General features: G+C 55.5%; 2 protein-coding genes and 1 non-coding gene across 4 annotated transcripts in view; 1 reads left to right on the forward strand and 2 right to left on the reverse strand.

Moving 5' to 3' along the window:
• Positions 1-1,077: 1,077 nt before the first annotated feature.
• Positions 1,078-1,150, reverse strand: Trnar-ucg. Its single transcript has one exon. It is a non-coding gene; the product is annotated as a tRNA-Arg (tRNA).
• A 701-nt stretch (positions 1,151-1,851) lies between these two features.
• On the forward strand, positions 1,852-17,583 carry Polg (polymerase (DNA directed), gamma). Its single transcript, XM_005381556.2, has 22 exons — positions 1,852-2,942; positions 5,583-5,778; positions 6,723-6,887; positions 6,984-7,130; positions 7,291-7,370; positions 8,032-8,214; positions 8,297-8,451; positions 8,615-8,741; positions 9,498-9,734; positions 10,821-10,941; positions 11,076-11,162; positions 11,430-11,537; positions 12,007-12,167; positions 12,832-12,885; positions 12,985-13,102; positions 13,535-13,670; positions 13,771-14,017; positions 15,176-15,298; positions 15,411-15,579; positions 15,683-15,891; positions 16,702-16,862; positions 17,422-17,583. The coding sequence occupies exons 1-22, from the start codon at positions 2,320-2,322 to the stop codon at positions 17,496-17,498; spliced, it is 3,684 nt and encodes a 1,227-aa protein (XP_005381613.1). The 5' UTR covers positions 1,852-2,319; the 3' UTR covers positions 17,499-17,583.
• A 75-nt stretch (positions 17,584-17,658) lies between these two features.
• Fanci (Fanconi anemia, complementation group I) overlaps positions 17,659-20,682 on the reverse strand; it is a 69,122-nt gene continuing 66,098 nt past the window's right edge. For both annotated transcript variants that reach the window (XM_005381555.2, XM_013512604.1), the window contains exons 35-38: positions 20,041-20,097; positions 18,953-19,048; positions 18,552-18,659; positions 17,659-17,831 (exon numbers count right to left, since the gene is read on the reverse strand). In XM_005381555.2, coding sequence (XP_005381612.1) covers positions 17,769-17,831; positions 18,552-18,659; positions 18,953-19,048; positions 20,041-20,097 — 324 coding nt within the window. In that variant the 3' untranslated portion in view covers positions 17,659-17,768. The remainder of the gene's footprint in view (positions 17,832-18,551; positions 18,660-18,952; positions 19,049-20,040; positions 20,098-20,682) is intronic.

Below are 20,682 nucleotides of genomic sequence, written 5' to 3' on the forward strand. Positions count from 1 at the left end.
AAAAAAAAAAAAAAAAAAAAAAAAAAAAAAAGTCAAAGGTATAAAAGTTATGGGACAACAGGAAAAATTCCCACATTATTAAATCGTGCATTTCCAGTTGATTTCACTTTTTCCCCAAATATCCCTGTGTATATTAAGTACACTTAGAAAAGTGTCTTGTAGCCAGTCGTGGTGGTGCAGGCCTGTAATCTCAGCACTCTAATCTCAGCACTCTGGAGGCTGAGGCAGGAGAATCGAGGCCATCCTGGGCTACATAGCAAGACCCTGTCTCACTCCCCTTCTCCCCAGTATTTTTCATGCTTGAAGGACAAGGAACACGTAGAGGGACGGGGCTCAGGGCCACTTGGCCAACAGCTTCTGTGTTCCCCTCCAGGTGGCAGAAGCAGGTAGGGTGCGCCCCAGCCAGAGGCACTTGCCGAGGGGCTGTTTCTCTGAACCCCACTCTTGAAAAAACGCTCAAGTCAGTTTCTGAAGTCAGTTCCCCGGCGTCTGGACCAAGGCACGAGCCAGCAGGCGGTGGTGCCTTGCATTTTGTTCCCGATCAGCAGTGTGACTCCAGTTGGTCGCAAACGCCCCTGAACCTCTTCCTGCCTCGGCTCTGGTGGTGGACGCAGTGGCTCAGCCACGTGGCGCTTTAACCCCGCGGGGCTCGGGCAGCCGAAGCTCCTAGGGCAGCAGAGGGCAGACGAGGAGACAGGTGTGGACACGCGCGGCGTTTCTCCAGCGAGATCGCCGGGCCCAGGGGAGGCTGCGAGGGACTAGGTGGGGAAAGCGGTCAGCCTCAGCTTGGAGACCCCATGACGCTGCCACAGATCAGCTGATTATAAAGAGGCACTTCCGCCTGGGAGGTGCCTCTCCGACATGTGTGGTGCTCCGCTACGTTGTTTTAGAGGTGCGCATCTCGCACAAGGACAGCAGGGATAGCCTCTTCTCCCTGATTCTGTGAGGGGGTGTGGTAGGCCAGCAGTTTAGGGAGTTTCCAATTTGAAATTGCGAAGAAAATCGGCAGGAGCACTCATACTACACGTGATTCCTAATGCAAAGGTTGTAAGATAAAAGTTAAACACACCCCTTTTGCGACCGCGGCAGGACTCGAACCTGCAATCTTCTGATCCGAAGTCAGACGCCTTATCCATTAGGCCACGCGGCCACTCAACAGTTTCATGCTTATGTTTGGTCTACAACATTCTGACGGCTCCCAGCTCGCTCGGGACTGACTCATCAGTTTCCTGAGGAGGGGGGTCGGATCCCGGCGCCGGGCGTTCCACAGGGAGCGCCCTCCCGGAAGTTCCCCGGACCCCCCCGCATGCGGGCTGCTCCACTTTCGCTCCTGTTATTGGCCGTGTGGGGAGTCTCCGCCCGCCTCCCGGGCAGCCGCGGGACCTAGCGGGCGCGGACGGGAAGTCGCGGCTGCCAGCGTAGCTGACTGCTCGGCTCCGTCCCGCACGCCAGCCCGAGGCTGCGTAGGCCGCGCCGAGGGGGCCTTCACATCTTCCGCCGGCGCTGAGGGGCGCCGCGGACTGAGGAGCACTGGGCCGAGCGAGGTTTCCTAGGGGCTCGGAGGGGTGCGGTCGGTCCCTGAGCGGCGGCACGGTCCCTTCCTCTCCAGGCGGGGAGCGGGGCGGCGGCCGGTGCCGGGGCGCGGTGCGGACCCCAGGGTGCGGGTGGGGGCTCGGGGCGCGGCGGTAGCCGGCGGGTTCGAATCCCGGCGCCGCATCTCTCCGCACTAGGCCCTGGGGCCGCGGCGGCCGCGGCAGTGGTAGCTGCCATCTGCCGAGCGCTCGCCGGGGGAGGGCAGGGCCGCGAGACGTGTGCGCCCTCTGTCCCCGACAGCAGTCTCCGGTGACTGGGAGACCCCGTGACCCCATTTTGCGGAGTAGGCAGTGGGGGCCTAAGCTTGCCCAAGGTCACGCAGCTCGGTAGAGCCTAATGGGGGGCCAAGCCCGCGTCGTGCTCCTCCCGAACCCCGCTGCGGGAGCCCGTGTGGGCCTGTTTTCCCCGGGAGGGACTTCGCGATTTCCCAGGGTGGTTTGAGGATTAACACGTGCCCAAAGGGCCTAGCACACGGCCCCGGAACACAGTGAGTGGTCAAGGAGTGATGGCTGTTAATTCAACTCACCGCACATGTGATAACGCCTTGTGTCGTCTGCCTCCTGTAGGGTTTGTGGGAGGAAGGCAGGCATGGTCAGCCCCATTTTACTGCCTGGAGAACACAGACAGGACGTGTCTCTCCCCGAGTCTCCCAGCCTGTAAACGCAGCCAAGCTGGAGCCCAAGGCCAGCTGTCCTGACTCCCAGCGGGGAGCTCCCTGCACTCACCATGAGTCGCCTGCTCTGGAAGAAGGTGGCCGGCGTCGCCGTCGGGCCAGGGCCAGGGCCAGTTCCAGTACCGGGTCGCTGGGCCTCCAGCTCCGTCCACGTCCCCGTCCCCAGCGACGGGCAGCTGCAGTCGCAGCAGTCGCAAGGGCCATCCTCGGAGGGCGGGCAGCTGCGGCACAACCCCTTGCACATCCAGATGCTCTCGAGGGGGCTGCACGAGCAGATCTTCGGGTGCGGAGGGCCGAAGCCCGACGAGGCCGCGGTGCGCCGCAGCGTCGAGCACTTGCAGAGGCACGGGCTCTGGGGCCAGGCGGCCGCGCCCTTGCCAGACGTGGAGCTGCGCCTGCCGCCGCTCTACGGGGGCAGCCTGGACCAGCACTTCCGCCTCCTGGCCCAGAAGCAGAGCCTGCCTTACCTGGAGGCGGCCAACTCGCTGCTGCAGGCCCAGCCGCCCCCCCAGCCCCAGAGCTGGGCCTGGGCGGAGGGCTGGACGCGGTACGGCCCCGAGGGGGAGGCCGTACCCGTGGCCATCCCCGAGGAGCGGGCCCTGGTGTTCGACGTGGAGGTCTGCGTGGCAGAGGGAACTTGCCCCACATTGGCGGTGGCCATATCCCCCTCGGCCTGGTAAGTAGGGGCCGGGGGCAAGGGACGTTATCGCGAGTAGGGGGCCCAGCTTAACAGTTTGAGTGAGTTTCCTGAGCCCCTGCTGTGTACTGGGTGCTTCTCCGGGGGCTTCTGGTGTGGTGAAGTAAGCAGGCTTTCCCTGGCGTCTGTGGGGCTTACTCTCTGGTGGGAAGATGCTGGCAGTAAACAAATACCCAAGCAAACGTCAGGTGGAGTTAGGACCGTACAGCGTTTTGAGAGCGACTAGGAGGCCATTTGAGATGACCAAGATTTGGCCCCTACACTCCCTGCCCAGTAGCTGCATGAGAAGTTAGTCTGACAAGACATTGGCATGGTGTTTCTGTTTCGGCATGCTGTTGGCTATTGTGGGCAGGAGGAATCTCCCTTTTGTGGGGCCGACCAGGCAGTGTAAGGTGTTCAGCACCCCTAGCTCCCCCATAAATGCCAAACCAAATCCCATCCAGCCCTTCAGATGCCCTCCAGAGTGGCATGGCCTTGACCACCCCCAGCTGAGACACATCGCTTCCCCTAGTTTCCCAAGTGGGCATTTTTTCCCAAACAGGTGTATATCCAGTCTTTGTCTCTGCTTTTTAAGTAACTTTCTAAGTGCTACCCAAGTTTCTTTTTCCAACAATGATGGCAGTACTGTTTCTCCCCTTTTTTATTCTTCATTCCAGGATTAAAATACTATTTACAACCTTAATGCTTTCAGGCATGGCCAGCAAAAAAAGTTGGCAGTTTCTTTATTCCTATTGGAAGCTCCATCTTTGTAAAGAAAGCTGCGAAATGTTATATATGCAGTTGAAAATGGTGAAAGCATGGCTAAATAGATAAGGTAGGCACTAATGGCTGAAAAGAGCAAAACTGGATGATTTTGCATTGATTTCGTTCCAGTTATAATAAGAATCACAGTGCTTATTATGTAACTTGATGGTCAAATAAAGGGGAATAGTGGCCATCATTTGAAAAGGTAAAGTAGGCTTTGGTGGCTGAAAGAAAATTAGGCAACCAGTGACAAGAAAGATTGCTTTTTTGATCTGTACGTCCTTTTTGGCCAGCTTACTGAAAGTTCCCTTTTCTCTTCCTCCTCCTTTCTCTCTTTAACTTCTTCTTTCTCTTTCTGTCCCTCCCATTCTGCCCTCATTCTCATTCCATCCTTGCCAGCGATACCGGGGGCACTGCTTAGCTTGCCCGACGCTGGAAGTCATTGAGGACAGGGCTCGTGCTACAATCTTCCTCCAGTGGTGGGTGGGTGAGGTGGGTGCCAGATGATGCCCTGTAGCTGACGCTTGTAGCCCTCCAGCGCACCCCTGCCCCACGACAGTGTGACATTAGGTAGCTGACTGGCCCATAGTTCCTGGGCCTGGGGGGAGCCTGAGCAGGTTGGGGCCTCCTGCAGAGCAGCTTCAGAGGCTGCTGTGAGGCTAGAGGGGCATTACACAGGACACCCCCGCATTTACTGGCGAGTCACAGGAAAACTGCAGTGTTAATGGCATGGATTCCAGCTCATCTTGGTCTTACCCAAGGCGTGTGCGTTTTGGCTTTCCTTTAAAAGCACAAATAAGTTCATAAGATGACTTCATGCACAGCTGCAGACCTATGTCTTGGTACCACTGTGGCTTTTTATTGTCTCTAAAGTCCCTCTTGTCACTACAGTCTCGAATACTTGGCGTTCTGTAGCCTTTTTTTCAGCATTATTTTTAAGGGCTTTGATATGCTGGCTTAGCAAGGGAGGGGCTTGAGCTTGAGTCCCCCACTCAGAGTGAGTTAGGTTTTGATGGGTTTGAAACTAGGAACCTCTCTTCCAAACACACCAATTTTGTGTCACCGGGGCAAATCTCCTGTCCCCCTTTCCATCAAGGTGCAGGGCGGTCTGCAGCTGTGGTGTCCACACGTGTGGCCTAGCCCCTCACCGATGTGGAGTGGGTTTTGACCCTGGGGACAGCTAGTGGCCACTCCTTCGGGTCTCGGGCAGATGGCGGCCTTTCCTGGTGGGTGTCAGGTGCAGTGCTCATCTCCCCTCCACCCCCTCCGGCACATGTACATACATCTCCCATCGCAGCGTCTCCCGCACACTGAGGGGGCTGCTTCTGTGAGGTGCATGACTTGCTCTTTGTCCTTCAGAATCTTTGCAGCCGTCAGATGATTCATCCTGTATGTGTGTGCAGCATGTGTCATTTTTTTGTTGTTGCCACTTTCAACTAAAAAAGAAATCTTCACTTTGGGTTCTGTTATCATCTGTCTCCTTTACTAGCACTTTGAACCCTGGCTGTTCCGTGCTTAGACATAAGGGGTTGGCTGTGTTTGTAAAACACCTCAGCCCAGTGCAGACTCAGCATGGGCCTTAGAAATACTTGGATGGCCCAGGCCCAAGTGCCCGCGCATGGCACCCAGTGCTGTGGTACTGGGTGCCATTGTTGTCTGTGGGAGTTTGAAAGCAAAGCAGCTTGGTAATCCTGCCCCATGGTGTACCCCCTCCCTGCCCCTGACCTCTGTGAGGGTAAGCAGCACCCCTGGGTCTTATGCGTGTCCCCAGCTGCTAGTGCAAGAGCTGGCATGGAGTGGTAGTTGTGCAGTGGGTGATGGAGAGCAGGTGTGTGGTGCCTCCATGCTCAGCCTATCTGCTTTGCCCTCCCTCAGGTATTCCTGGTGCAGCCGGCGGCTGGTGGAAGAGCGTTACTCTTGGACCAACCAGCTGTCGCCGGCTGACCTCATCCCACTGGAGGTCCCTGCTGGTGCCAGCAGCTCCACCCAGCAGGATTGGCAGGAGCAGTTAGTGGTGGGGCACAACGTTTGCTTTGACCGAGCCCATATCAGGGAGCAGTACCGGATCCAGGTAAGGTTGGGGGCTGCAGTTCTCACACGGCAGGCAGGAGCCCCAGTGGGGCTGGGGCAGCCATTGCTTCCATGGCCACTGTCTCCATCCCGTGCAGTAGCTGCAAGGACTCCTGTGGACGTGCTCTGCACAGTCTCTGTGCCCAGGGTTCTGTCCCCAGGCCAGGCCTGGGACAGCACTGGAGCTGTCACAGAGTGGTCATGGCACTTTAGATCTTAGTGTAGATCTTTGGGGGGCTCTGAGTCACAGCCTTGCTCCACACCCCTGCCTCCGCCATGGATGGCCATGGTGAGCTCCTTACCGTCTCTAAGCCTGTTTCCTTTTGGTAAAAAGAGCCGATAGAAACTCCTTCGGAGGATTTTTAGGAGGGTTTGCATATGCGTACATGTCAGACACTCAGAACCATCATGGTGTGCAGTGACGAGAGTTTTTTATTATGAGTACATGTTGGCAGTACCTGATCGTTACGTCCATTGTTGGGAATAGCCACGTGTACATAACATCTTCATTCTTTTTATGTCTTCTTACCTTTCTCTCCTTTTTCTTTCTGAAAAGCTCTTTTTTACCGTGTCTTCACAGCAGCCCTAGGGGAGAGGCAGGGCAGGGAAGCGCACCCTTGGCTTGGGTGCTTGTGAGTGGCAGGGCCTGGGGGCCACACTGGTAGCTCTGAAGGTTGTGTTTGGTCACCGTGTGCCTGGGTTGCTCGGAGCTGCTGCTGGAACCTGGGACTTGGCCAGGTCTGCACCTCTGAGGGTGGTGGGTGTGGGTCCTAGGGCAGCCCCCCCACAGGCTGAGGGCAGACACAAGCAAGCATGAAGATACTGTGTTGCAGCAGCCACGTACCAGGTGGAAGGGTCGTGGGAGGAACCGAGGTGGGGCTGGGCTGGGCATCACTGCAGCAGTGGCCAGCTGGCCCCTTGCCCATAGCCTGCCTTCCACTCCAGGGCTCCCGCATGCGCTTCCTGGACACCATGAGCATGCATATGGCCATCTCAGGGCTGAGCAGCTTCCAGCGCAGTCTGTGGATGGCAGCCAAGCAGGGCAAACGCAAGGCTCAGCAGTCCACACAGCGAGGCCTGAAGTCCCCAGGCAAAGCCACTGGCCCGGAGGTGAGAGAACCCATGGGGGACCCGTAGGAGCTTTTACCAGACCACATGGCTGAACTGTGGCCCAGCTGACCTGCATTCTTTTGCTGTGGTCCCCAGATCTCCTGCTGGGACTGGGTGGACATCAGCAGTGCCAACAACCTGGCAGATGTGCACAGCCTGTATGTGGGAGGGCATCCCTTGGAGAAGGAGGCGCGAGAACTGTTCGTTAAGGGCAGCATGAAGGATATCCGGGAGAACTTCCAGGTATGGTGTCGGCAGGGCGCTCCAGGGCTGTGGGCTGTGGGCTGTGGCAGGCAGACCTGCAACTAAGTGTGAGGAGGTGTAACTGCCAGGCCTGACCCTGAGACCTGGCGGTGGTAGTGGGTACCTGCCCGCCCAGCGCCTTCCTGTCACCTTGTGCCAGGACCTGATGCGGTACTGTGCCCAGGACGTTTGGGCCACCTATGAGGTTTTCCAGCAGCAGCTGCCGCTCTTCTTAGAAAGGTGAGGGGGAGGCCGTGTGGGATTCCTGGGGGTCGGTGGGTCCCAGTAGCTGGAATCAGGTGGCACTAGTTCTTGCTCAGGTTGGGGACTTAACCTGCTTACGCACAAAGAACAGAGCTCCTCTGCCTGGCCGTGTCTGTGGGGCCCTGGACTCTGGGTTGTGCTTGTGTCTTGTGTGCCGGATCTTGATTTGTTGAGCGTCTCTGTGTGCAGACCCTGAGCCGAAGGCTGAGGTTTATTAGTGAGTTACAAGCACCAGCCAGACCTGCTCAAGCCCCTGACTGTCCTATCCTGTTCACTTGACCTTGGCCAGGTTACTTGGTTTCTCTAAACCTCAGTGTCCCTATCGTGGAGACACACAGACACACCTAACTCCCCAGCTGTAATCTTGGGGTATGTGTGGTTACCAGCAGCGGGTGGCCCTTCTCACTTCTGTTATCTCTCACCCCCACTTCAGGCTGAGGATGGGAGCTTACTTCTCTGTGACAGAGGAGGGACCTGCTTCAGGGTTAGGTATCAGCAGGGCTGGGATTTATGCCCCGGTCTGACTTCAGAGCTATGCCAGTGGGCTGCTTGGGGTGAACTTGCCAAACTGGCTCAGATTGGGCCAAAGCCTCAGCTGCCATGGTCATAGAAGGCAGTACTGGTGTTTGTCCCCAAGGTGCCCCCACCCGGTGACTCTGGCCGGCATGCTGGAGATGGGTGTCTCCTACCTGCCTGTCAACCAGAACTGGGAGCGTTACCTGGAGGAGGCACAGAGCACCTATGAGGAGCTGCAGCGGGAGATGAAGAAGTCACTGATGGACCTGGCCAATGACGCCTGCCAGCTGCTCTCAGGAGAGAGGTACCCAGGCTCGGTGGGCCAGGGACAGGCAGGCAGGAGGCCTGGTCTTTGGCTCAGCCTTGGCCCTACCCTGGCTGTGCAGGTACAAGGAAGACCCCTGGCTCTGGGACCTGGAGTGGGACCTGCAAGAGTTTAAGCAGAAGAAGGCAAAGAAGGTGAAGAAGGAGGAGCCGGCCACAGCCAGCAAGTTGCCCATCGAGGGGGCTGGGGCCCCTGGGGACCCCACGGATCAGGAAGGTGGGGAGCATGGGCAGGAGATGGGGCAGGGTGGTCCCCGGGACAATCCTAGGACCCAGGGGGCCCTTGGAATGGTCTCTCCAGCCTCCTGGAGAGGAACAGGCTGGGTAGGTCTTCCTGAGAGTCCTTGCTCCTGGTTCTGACTCTCCCTGACCCTGCACAGACGCCGGCCCCCCAAGCGAGGAAGAGGAGTTCCAGCAAAATATCACGGCCCATGCCTGCTTGCAACAGTTGAAGGGCACCACAGAGCTCCTCCCCAAGCGGCCCCAACACCTTCCTGGACACCCAGGGTGAGCCTTGTCTCAACATATCCAGAGGCTGCCCTTGTGCTGTCCCCATGAGACCCCTTGGTAGGGCTCTCACATGGAGGCAGCACATGTTTGCTGCCATTCATTCACTCCTGCTCATGCTCTTAGCAGCCCTACCAGCTTCCTGGGCTCATCAGGCACAGAGCCCTGAGCACTTCCTGTGCCATCTGCAGCTGCCGCTGGGGCACAGGCGGAGCTCAAGGCGTCCCTTCCAGTAGTTCTCTCTCCCTGGGAGACGTGGGCATGCAGACAGCACAGCGACAGGTGCCTGTTAGTGAAACAGAGCAAGCGCTGGGAAGGGAGGATCCTGGAGAAGGGGGCCTTCATCTGATCCTCGGTGGAGCTATAGTGAAGAGTGGGGTGCCAGCGTGGTGCTGCATAGCCCTGTGACTGCCTGGCATCTGCTGGCCTTTTCTGGGGACAGCCCACGAGGACCTAGGGCTTCTCAGGGTAGCAGGGAGGTGGGTTTTTTCCCTCTGTGTGGAAGATACAGGAAATTTGAGGTACACTTGGGGATCCTGAGTTCTCCCTAGTGCCACTGGGCTGACATAGTCTTTCCTTTGGAGACAGAACCATTCTAGGAGATTCCACAGGGTTCCAATCAAAGTATCCCAAAGGAGGGGATGGTGACTTATAGGTCTGGGTCACCAGAAAGCCCTGAGGCGGTGGAGGGTGAGTGGTTATGTCATGAAGACACCCCTCTGCCCCATGACAAACTTTTCCTCCTGGTGGGATTAGGTGGTACCGGAAGCTCTGTCCCCGGCTAGAGGACCCTGCGTGGACCCCAGGCCCCAGCCTCCTCAGCCTGCAGATGCGGGTCACACCTAAGCTCATGGCACTGACCTGGGACGGCTTCCCCCTACACTACTCAGAGCGACACGGCTGGGGCTACCTGGTGCCCGGGCGGCGGGACAACCTGGCTAACCTGTCTGAGGGCAGCACCGTGGAGTCAGCGGAGGTGGCCTGCCCCTACAGGTGCGGCTCGGGCTGTGCTCTAGGGAGTGGGGGGCTAGAGGTTAAGGACCCTGGGTCTTCGCTGGAGAAGCCAAGGTCAGCGCAAGACAATGGGAAGAGCTGGGGTCTAGGAGTCTGGGTTCTAGTTCTTTTTTCTATGATTTCCTTGACCCCATGGCCTCCATGCCTGGATGTGGGGGCCCTAGGGCATCACTGGGAAGGCAGGGCTTGCTCCTGGGCCCAGCAGCTCAGCCACCGTCACAGGAAGGAAGGCTTGTAGAGGGAGGCTGTTAGAAGCGGCAAGGAGGAGGACTTTTTCCTGGGTATAATTTGAGTACTGATTATGTGCCGAGCACTGTGTTAATGAGCCCTTTGCAGGGCTTTCTTCATCTGTTCCTCAAGCAGCCCCATGAGATAGGATGGTTACCCGTTTCATTGGTTTTCTTGTGCTGGGAACCAAACCCGGGACTTCCTGCTTCATGCATGCTAGGCCAGCACTATACCACTGAGGTACACCTGGTGCCCCTGCAGGCCTGAGGAAGTTAGTTATGCTTGAGTCCATAAGCCAGTGGTGGGGAGCGTATGACATACGTGTTAATTTGTATTTTAATGTATGAATTGTTTTTTCTCAACTAAAACCACAGTATTCAGGTTTAATTGCAGTGTTAGTGTTTTGTGATAAGTAAGTGGGTTTTGGTTTGCAGTTTGGGCACTTGTCCCTAAAGGGTTCACCATCACTACAACCCTGAGCCTTTGACAGGTCCAGGGCAGTTGTGATACTTGAAGCGGCCCAGAACTAAGGGTCCTGGCTCAGGGGCCTTTGCACAAAAGGAGCGGAGCTGGGCCGTGCTACTCGAGCCCCCCATGGATAGATGTGCAGGAGCCAGCTTGCGGTGGGACCTTGAGTCCCGACTTGCAGTGCTGTGTGCCCAGGAACCCGGTGTGCAGTGCTCTGTTGCATTTTCAGTTTGTCACTCTCTGTCTAAAAAGCAGAGAAAGCCCTGTTGCTTGCAGCTCAAAGCAGATCCTGGGGCCTGGGCAAGGGAATTGTGAGAGGCCCACAGGTGGCCTACAGTACTCAGACTGTTGCCGCTGTTCTCTGCCCAGAGCCATTGAGTCCTTGTACCGGACACATTGCCTGGAACAGGGGAAGCAGCAGCTGCAGCCCCAGGAGGCAGGCCTGGCCGAGGAGTTCCTGCTCACTGACAGCAGTGCCATGTGGCAGACGGTACGTGCAGCATGTGCCCTGAGGTCTGAGGGCCTCCGGACGCAGCCTGGCCTGGGCCGGCCAAGTACTGTGCAGGGAAGGGCTGGTAGGTATGTGGAGCCCCCATGTTACTCTGTTGTTCCTGGCCCTTCCAGGTAGAGGAGCTGGGCTGCTTAGACCCGGAGGCCGAGGCCAAAGTAGAGAACCGGCCCGTTGCGGCGCCAGCTTTGCCTCCAGCACTGGTGAGCCCAGAGTCTCTGGATGGGTCCTGGGCAGTGGGCTGCCTCGTGCCCACTTAGCTATTCCCCACCAGAGCCACTGGGGAGGGGTGGAGATGCTGTCCTGCTCCCCCAGCCAACCCTTTGAGGAGGAAGCCTGAGCCCTCATGCCTTGCTGTCACTTCCCAGCTTACCTGCTTCCAGTTTCAGGCCCTTTTCCCACCCCACCCCCTGGCCCTTGCTGAATGCAGGTGCTGGAGCAGGGCATGATCTAGATGTGTGGCCCCACAGACTGCTGCTGGTGGCCCCAAAGCCAGCCAGCCCACGTGTCACCATGGCAATGGACCTTACAACGATGTGGACATCCCCGGCTGCTGGTTTTTCAAGCTGCCTCATAAGGTGTGCGTGCGTCACGCCTGTCCCTGGCATCCTCAGTATGTGCCAGGCTCACAGTAGGCCTCCCCGCTGACTCAGGCTAGGAGACTGTCCTTTTCATGGGAATGACGGTGGTAGCGGACAGTGTTGTCACCTCTCTGAACTTTGGTTTTCCTTCCTCTGAACATTGGATGTCGAGGGGCACGGAGGTGGAATTAAGTGATCTGGGAAGGGCAAGTGTCTGGCACCATATCTGGTGCAGGATAGGTTCTGTCCACTGGATGGTATTATGGCAGGAGCAGGGTTTGCTTGTGTCTGTGGCTTAGTGTGTACATGGGCGTGCGCACGCGTGTATGTATGAGAAAGAGGGAGGAGATAAAGGATATTGTTCCCAAGTGCTTGAAGTTCTAGGCTCTGTGGAGAGGACCCTGGGGTCCCCCCACTCAGGAGTCTTCCACCAGCCTCCAACCTCTGCTTCCTTTGCCTCCTCCAGGATGGTAACAACTTTAACGTGGGCAGCCCCTTTGCCAAGGACTTCTTGCCCAAGATGGAGGACGGCACCCTGCAGGCTGGCACAGGAGGTGCCAGCGGGCCCCGTGCCCTGGAAATCAATAAAATGATTTCTTTTTGGAGGAACGCCCATAAACGTATCAGGTGGGTCACTGTGTGGGTGCAGACTCAGGTTTCTGCAGCCCAGGGACTCCTCCCCCGACTTCCCACCCTGACGCAGCCTAGCCTGCCATAGGAACAGCTGCTCTGTGGTCAGGGCCTGGCTGCTTATCCAGGAGCCTGGACCTTGAGCCAGGTGCTTGCTCTCTCGGCTTCAGTCTCCCTGTATATGGAAAAGGGTGTTGGAGGACATTAGTGTGCCCTCCCAGCTCCCACTGAACCCCTTGGTCTAACAGCCAGAGCCATAGGGTACCTCAGAAGACCCAGGAGGGCTGTCAGTCTGTCAGCTCTGTGTAGGGCTGGGAGCGGGGCCCTATGGTGTGGGAATGGCAGATGGGTCGGTCTGGGAAGTCACAGGTCCACTCTTCAAACAGCAGGGCCCTGATGGGTGGTACAATCTGGCCTGGGGGTGGGGAGAGGGGGCAGGAGGGCTTCATGGATTCCCTGGCAGGGGGCAGAAGCACCTGAGAGGCCTGGCCCGTCCCTACATGGCCCGCGTGTCTGGTCAGTGTCTTCTAGCGTCCCTTGCTTTGGCTGCACCAGGCAGTGAAGGCCTCCCTAAAGCTGAGCGGGTGCGGGCTGTTGTGGAGCATGGGTGTGTTCTGCTCCCTATAGCTGTGCCTGAGCTGCAGCCTGTCTGTCCCTACAGCTCCCAGATGGTGGTGTGGCTGCCCAGGTCAGCTCTGCCCCGTGCTGTGACCAGGTATGGGCCTCTGGGTGGTTGTTGGGACAGAGCTGAGTGGAGAGGACCCTAGGGCCAGTGCAATCTGCTGATGTCTCTGCTCCTCTTGCCCCATTCCAGGCACCCCAACTATGATGAGGAAGGCCGCTATGGGGCCATCCTGCCCCAGGTGGTGACTGCCGGCACCATCACCCGCCGGGCTGTGGAGCCCACGTGGCTCACGGCCAGCAATGCCCGGGTACGAGTCCTGTACACTGGCCCCTGTTCTTTCTCTCCTAGGTCTGGAAATGGATCTCAGAGGGTCTCTGGGGATTTAGCAAGGAGGATATGAAGGATCCTGAGGGCTGGCTCAGGCAGGACCCTGTGCATTCCCTTAGCAGATGTGTCTGGTCCTCCTCCTGGCTGGTAGTGCAGGTGTAACAGCCATAGCTGTCTGTTGTGGGTTCAGATGAGGCCGTGCAGGCGAGGTGGCCAGGCACAGTGGGGGCCCTTCACCTACCAGTCTATTGCTTAGGACACCGGACCTGGAACTGGAGCGTGGGGTGGTGCTGTCGGGCTGTCTCTAAAACAGGCACTCCTTCCCTCGAGGCCCTGGTACTCAGTTGGGCCTGGTCCCAGGAACCAGGGGAGGTAGTGTGGGTATGTGGGCCTGACCTCTCTCTTCCCGCAGCTTGACCGTGTAGGCAGTGAGTTGAAAGCCATGGTGCAGGCCCCGCCTGGCTATGTCCTCGTGGGTGCTGATGTGGACTCCCAGGAGCTGTGGATCGCAGCAGTGCTTGGAGATGCCCACTTTGCTGGCATGCACGGTGAGCAAAGCCAGGCAGGTTGATAGAGGCACCCAGCCCCGCAGGCCTAGGGCTGGGCAGATCATCTTAGCTGCCTGCTCGTGCCTGCTTTGTCCTCCAGGCTGCACGGCCTTTGGGTGGATGACCCTACAGGGCAAGAAGAGCAGTGGCACTGATCTGCACAGTAAGACAGCCTCCACCGTGGGCATAAGCCGCGAGCATGCCAAGGTCTTCAACTACGGCCGCATCTATGGGGCCGGGCAGCCCTTTGCTGAGCGCCTGCTAATGCAGTTCAACCACCGGCTCACAAGGCAGGAGGCAGCTGAGAAGGCCCAGCAGATGTACGCCGTCACCAAGGGCCTGCGCTGGTGAGGGCCTTCCCTGGCTGTGGCCCCCCTGGACCTCAGGCCTCTGCTCCTCTCCTCTCTTGCCCGCCACCTGAGCGTGCTCACCAGGCCTCTGTGACCTGGCTGTGGGTGGCTTGTCTGTGGAGCATGACGGCGTAAAGCTACTTCAGGTAGCACATCCATAGCTTTGGTTATGCAGCATACCCGGCCGGTCACATGGGCTCCTTACTCAGGTGTCCGTGGGAGTAAGAACAAGCAGGTCTGAGATGGTTGGCAAGAGAGCAGCAGGGGAGACTGGGGAGGGGACTGAGTGGTGGACGGAGGATGCCCAAGGTGGATTCTGGTTCACTGACCGGGCCTCAGATTCATTTGCTCAGATAGCACTTCATATTGTACCCTAGGGCCTACAAGGTGGGGAAGAGAGGCAGAGGTTCATCCAGCCTCTTCAAGGGGCAGTGTATGTGCTCACCTTTGGTTAGCTGGCTGTGGAAACCCTGCTAATGAAAGACTGAAGGAGAAGGAAGCCAAGAGTGGGGTAGTGACTGTCGGCACAGGCAGGGGAGCAAACTTGGTGCAGAGCACGTGGACGCTGCTAGTGGGCGGAGGGGCTGCTGGCTGAGGCAGCCCTGGTGGGCTGTGGCCGTGGAGGCAAGGGCGGTGAAGAAAAGGGAGGCTGGCCCTTAGTTGTGGAGGCCTTGGAAGGCATCAGAGTCGCAGATCACTGCCACATGGTGGGCAAGCCCTGGTACTCCTTAAGCAGGTGACATGTGGCTCTTGAGCCTTAGGGGTCTGCAGGCTGGAGGGAAACAGGAGTCCGAGACAGGGAGGTGAAGAAGGGTGAGCCAGGTCTGGCTCTCCAGACACCTCCTTCCGCCCAGGAGTACCTACTGTCTGCCGCGCTGGCCGTGTCCCCTGGATACCTCTGTGTCTCCAGCCCAAGGACAGTAAGAACAGTGATGGCTCTCGTGTTGGAACCTGTCCCTTGGGCTCCCATGGCTAGCGCAGGCTTAGGGCCACCAAGTCCGGTTCCTGTCTCTACTGTACCTCTTCCTAGCTTATGACCCCAGCACATCACTTGGCCTCTGAGCCAGTTTCCTCCCCTGAAGTCCGGCCTGTGGGGAAGCAGCCCGACCCCCAGGGTGCACTGCCATGGAATGATCGAGTGGACTCTGCCTCCAGGTATCGGCTGACACATGAGGGTGAGTGGCTGGTGCAGCAGTTGGCCCTCCCTGTGGACAGGACCGAGGACGGCTGGGTTTCTCCGCAGGATCTGCGCAAGATCCAGAGAGAGGCCGCAAAGAAGTGAGAACCTTCTGTGTTTGGCGGGTGTGAGCAGTCCCCCAAGAACTGGGATGCTTTGGGCTTTGGCTCCAAGATGCTGAAGACAAAGCCTGCCTGGCTCATGGTCCCCCAGGTCACACAGGAAGAAGTGGGAGGTGGCTGCTGAGCGAGCGTGGAAGGGGGGCACAGAGTCAGAAATGTTCAATAAGCTGGAGAGCATTGCCATGTCGGACACACCCCAGACCCCGGTGCTTGGCTGCCGCATCAGTCGTGCCCTGGAGCCCTCAGCTGTCCGGGAGCAGGTATCTCACTACCCTGGGGGCAGGCGGAGGTGGGCCTCGCCCAGCCCCAGCACTGACTGCCATTTGGGAGTACCTGTCTCACCTACCTACCTGGCCTCCCCAGTTTATGACAAGCCGAGTGAACTGGGTGGTGCAGAGCTCTGCTGTGGACTACTTGCACCTCATGCTGGTTGCTATGAAGTGGCTGTTTGAGGAGTTCGCCATTGATGGCCGCTTCTGTATCAGCATCCACGACGAGGTTCGCTACCTGGTGCGGGAGGAAGACCGCTACCGCGCTGCCCTGGCCCTGCAGATCACCAACCTCTTGACCAGGTACTCGGGGCCACAGTGCTGTGTGGGGCTCCTGCAGACTAGCCACGCAGTCCTGAGTTTCCATCAACCCAGAAATGGGTCTGTTTTCTAATTTTAAAGTTCACGAAGTCCTAAAAAAAACTGGCATAAACTTTAAGATTTGTTGGGTTTAAAAGGGTTGTACGAGGTGACTGACGTGGGCCAAGGTTAGGGTGGTTGTTCCAGTGAGTAGGTCTCAGATCGCGCTCCCAGGAATTCACCTTTCTGTTACAAAAATCAAATGACTGAAGGCTTTTCTCAATTCATAGAAAAGTGTTTTTCTTTTACCCATACATGTTTTAAGTGTGAACAGTCTATTACTGTGCTAACAGAAAACACTGTTAATGGGAAAACATAAGTGTGACTTAGAAGACATGTTTTATATTGAGTTGTGTTTTCTTTAGTAAAATTCCTAGTTCAGTGGATGAAATGCGTATTACCATCCCATGTTGATCTGCCACTCAGAACCAGATTGGGAACTATGGGTAAATAGCCAGTATCTTTCCAAATTGCCCTCTTAGTCGTCCTTTGGGTTACACTTACCAAAGTCATTTCTCAAATGCTGGCCCAATACAGTCATTGAAAGTAGCCTTTTGTACCAGGGAAGTGTGCACACTGGAGGTGTGTTGGGTCCCTGCGCGCACCTCGGCATCGGCAGGAGTGCTGGGCTGTGGGGAGGCAGCACTGGCCCTGTAGCTTTCCTGGCCCTGCTCTAGGTGCGCTGCTCACTCTTCAAGGAGGGCCTGTGTTCACAGCAGGGCACAGATGTGACAGGAGACTGGTCTCTTTCAGGTGCATGTTTGCCCACAAGCTGGGTCTGAACGATTTGCCCCAGTCAGTCGCCTTTTTCAGTGCAGTCGACATCGACCAGTGCCTCAGGAAAGAAGTGACCATGGATTGTAAAACCCCCTCCAACCCAACAGGGATGGAGAGGAGATACGGGATTCCACAGGGTAAGCACACCACCTTTGTTCTCGCACTCGCCGAGGGGGAGGTGGGAGATTAGAAAGTGGTTTTAGGCAGCAGGAAGCCTGGGGCTGGGCTCCAGAGAAGAAATTTCACCTCATGCTGTATCTAGGCTGTTCCAGTTTATAAGGTACCACTGGGCCCCAGTAAATGTGATGTTTGAATCACAAAGGGAGGTCTGTTTCCAGAAAGCAGTTCAAGTAAGTGCAGGGAGTTCCAGAGCTTCAAATGTTTCCTCTGCACCTGTGCCCTCTACAGCCACACCAGAAATGTTTGAAGAGGATTTATTGTGCAAGTCAAAGTGCATTGTTAGTATTGCAAATGCCAAACAAGTCAAACCAGAATGAGATTTGATTTTAGAGGGAAATAAGATGAACTTAGTTTGTACAAAACAGACCCATGTAACATGACTGTTCCTACAAATGTTGGTTCTTAACCCTTCCACACACTCCTTTTTCTTAAATTTTAGTTTATGGTTCTCCAACCTCTGAGCTCTCAAATACAGCTCTCCAGGAAGCTGCCTGACCAGTGTGCACTGTCTTTCAGGAGAAGCGCTGGATATCTACCAGATAATCAAACTCACCAAAGGCTCCTTAGAAAAGCGAAGCCAGCCTGGCCCATAGCTCCGCCTCCAGCCCTGTATTTGCTTCCGTGGAGCTTCACCCGGGTGGCTCAGGCTCCCGAATTCAGGCTCTGCTGTGCTTTGAGAAAGGCTTGCTGAATGGCCACAGTTCAGCAGAGGACCTGCTGCGACTCCTGACCGAAGGTGCAGTTGCGTGAAGTGGGTTCAGAACCAAGGTGCCAACGTCGGTGAGGGCCACAGGACAAGGGGCACTGCTGCTCAGTGGCACAAAGGAAGCAGGAGCCCCGAAGTTCACATTAACTCAGGCATTTCATTGTTTTCTTTTCTTCCTGGCTGGTTCTTTGTTCTGTTCTCTGTGCTCCAATGCAGTGCTCTAGAAGGGGAGAGTGACAAAAGCTGCTCTAGGACAGTGGAAATAAAACAAAACAACAAACTCCTTTACCGTTTCATCCGTCCCCCTTTCCACTGATGGGTGCTAACTTTGTTGGAGGGATGGGGGAGTTCTAAAGTAGAGTAGTGAGTGCCAACTCCTTCCCTGAGGAGAGGACCCTGCTGAGCTCAAATGCCAAGGAGGTAAATGGCCTAGGTGTAGTTTCACTTTTGAAAAATCCATGGTGTTTTATGTGAACTTCTAATTCTGAAACGGGAGCAGGCCACTGATTTGTTACTTCTACCTAGACTGGAGATAAAAAAGGCGGTGAGGAGACACGGCTCTGCTGCAGTGATGAGGGTGTGGGGCTGGTCGGGCTGAAAGAGAAACCGGTGCAAGGATGAAGCTGTGGAAGCCTCACCCTCATCTGCACCATTCGGAGGGGCTCACTCCGAGAGGGGGGGAAGGATGTAAACTGGTTTCCTGAGCCAGAGGGGTGGAGGACACAAACAAAGAGAGGCCAGGACAAGACACTGGTTACTGCTCTCTTCCTAGAAACGACTAGTCAAGTGTCACAGAATTTGTTTGAAGTTTAATCTTTCCTTGAACATCCTTTGCCTTCCTTACTGACCACTGTTCTGCCCTCCCTGTAGTCTGGCTGCTTCCAAGCAGCTGCAGGGGTGTAAGTGGGGCTTGCTATGTTCAGGCAGGAGCACCGCTGACCTCTTCGCTTCCCTCCTCCTCCGTCTCTTGGAGAACCACGTCCAGGATGTTTCCTTTGATCTTGAAGTCTCGGGAGGTGCTAAGCTTCATGTGCTGCATCAGGTTCACCTGACAGATGGCAAGCACAGGAACATCTCGTACCTCACAGGTCTGCTGGGACAGTGGACACCCTCTCTGGTGTAGCCCTCCCGAGCCCTTCTGTTCCCACCCCTTGGACTGCTTGCCTTCCCCATCAGCTTCCCAACATGACACTGGGTTCAGGCCATCTGGTCAGAAGTAGCAAAGAAACAGGAATGGATAGTAGTCTGATTTTTCTCCCACTGCAACCGTACTGGTTTGGTTTGCCAGATCCCCTCGACATTGAGTAAGGGAAATGGGAACAAGTAAGAGAATGCATTTACCTTGGACTTTTTAGAAAGGCTGATGAGAAATTTTTCATACTGTTCTATGGCAAAGATGAGGTTAGGGATTGGCTTGGTTTCCCGAAGAACTCTGGCCTGAGGGAAAGAACATTAAGATTTACATTTCTGGTTTCATGGTTTTGGAAATTTTCCTGATGAGCAGAGCTGCACATGGCCTTGGGGGAAAACTGGAGTATTTCACAACTAAATGTAACCTTCCTTATATACCAATAGGGTCTTAGCAGCTTCATCGCAACCTAAACACCAATCGCCAATCGAAGTTGCACTGACTTATCCCCTTTCTAATTCCTAAGTGCTTGTTGTTGTCTAAGGTGGACTGTGGGCAGGGTCATTTGCAGAAATTTAGCTGCCTCTGACTTCCTGTTTTTGAAAACACTAAGTCCAGTCTGGCACTTCCTCTTTCCTTTTTGTAGTCTGCATGTGAATTTTTACTGCTGGGATTACACGTCTTTGCCCTCCATTTGAATGGTAGATATAAATGAGTAAAACAGCCAGGTATGATAGTGCACACCTACAATTCCAGCACTCAGGAGGCTGTGCCAGGAGGACCATCATGAGTTCAAGGCCAACCTGTGCTATATAGTGAGACCCTAGCTCCAAAAAAAAATTCTTTTTCAAAATTATCTTGGAGATAACTCTATAGCCAAATGTGGATATGTTAATGTTCTGGGAGTTTCAACAGGTGCCATTTTGGATGACAATCTCCTAACCACTGGCCTTTATAGTTTCTAGGTCCTAAAAGTGGGATTGTAACAATCCCACTTTTACTGCTGGGATTACATGTCTTTGCCCTCCATTTGAATGGCAGATATATATATTTTGCTAAGCCCATAAATGAGGAAAACAGCCAGGCAGTTACTGCTAGTAGTTACTGCCACATTTCCCCTTCAGAGGCTGCACTAATTTTTCCCTTTGCCAGCACAGTACCCACTTTCCTGCACCCTCACCAATTCTTACAGATCCTGTCCTCTAGGGAGTGTCTTTTGGACTTACCAGCTGTTCCTAAAAACAGTTTTAATGAACTAATGACCAGCAACTGTGTTTTAATAACAGTGTCAGTAACTTACCATGGCTGTGGCAACAGCAGTTTTCTCCTTTTTCTTCTCTCCTGTGGATTTCTTGTTCTAAAGAAAAAGAAACACATTCAGGTCTTATTCCTGAAGGTTTTTCTATAGTTAGCAGGCTGGTGGTAATTACAACACAATGGGGACCACATCTGGGTGAGCAGGATTTTCTGTGCAGCAGATGCTTGGAAGATGAGAAAAATGCTGTGATGCTTTGTAATCGTCAGATGTTTCACCGTCTTTCACAGTTAATGGTAGATGATCTGTTGCTGTTGGAGGTAACACACAGAAATAGAGGGCAGGACAGCCACTACTGTCTTGGGCCGGCCAAGGCACAGTTAAAATGGGGGCTGTCAAGGTGGTAGCAGGGGCAGGCATCCTCCTGCTGGGCCCTCAGCCAAAAGTCTCCATAAACAAAAGAAGCTGTTTCAGAGACCACAGACTTTCCAATTAGAGGCCATCACAGACAGATGTGCTGTAGGTACAGTGTGGTTATCATGCATAAGAAGGGTAGAAAGGGCCACAGAAACACTTCCACACTGGAGATTACTGGGGAATAAAGAGCTCCTAAAAAGGAAGAAAACCTGATACAGCAGCCAAGGACAGGGTACTGACAAGGTAGCAGAACTGCCACCTGAAGGAGGA

Source organism: Chinchilla lanigera, unplaced genomic scaffold (assembly GCF_000276665.1).
Source record: "Chinchilla lanigera isolate Chin_1 unplaced genomic scaffold, ChiLan1.0 scaffold00015, whole genome shotgun sequence".
NCBI classification, from domain to species: Eukaryota; Metazoa; Chordata; class Mammalia; order Rodentia; family Chinchillidae; genus Chinchilla; species Chinchilla lanigera.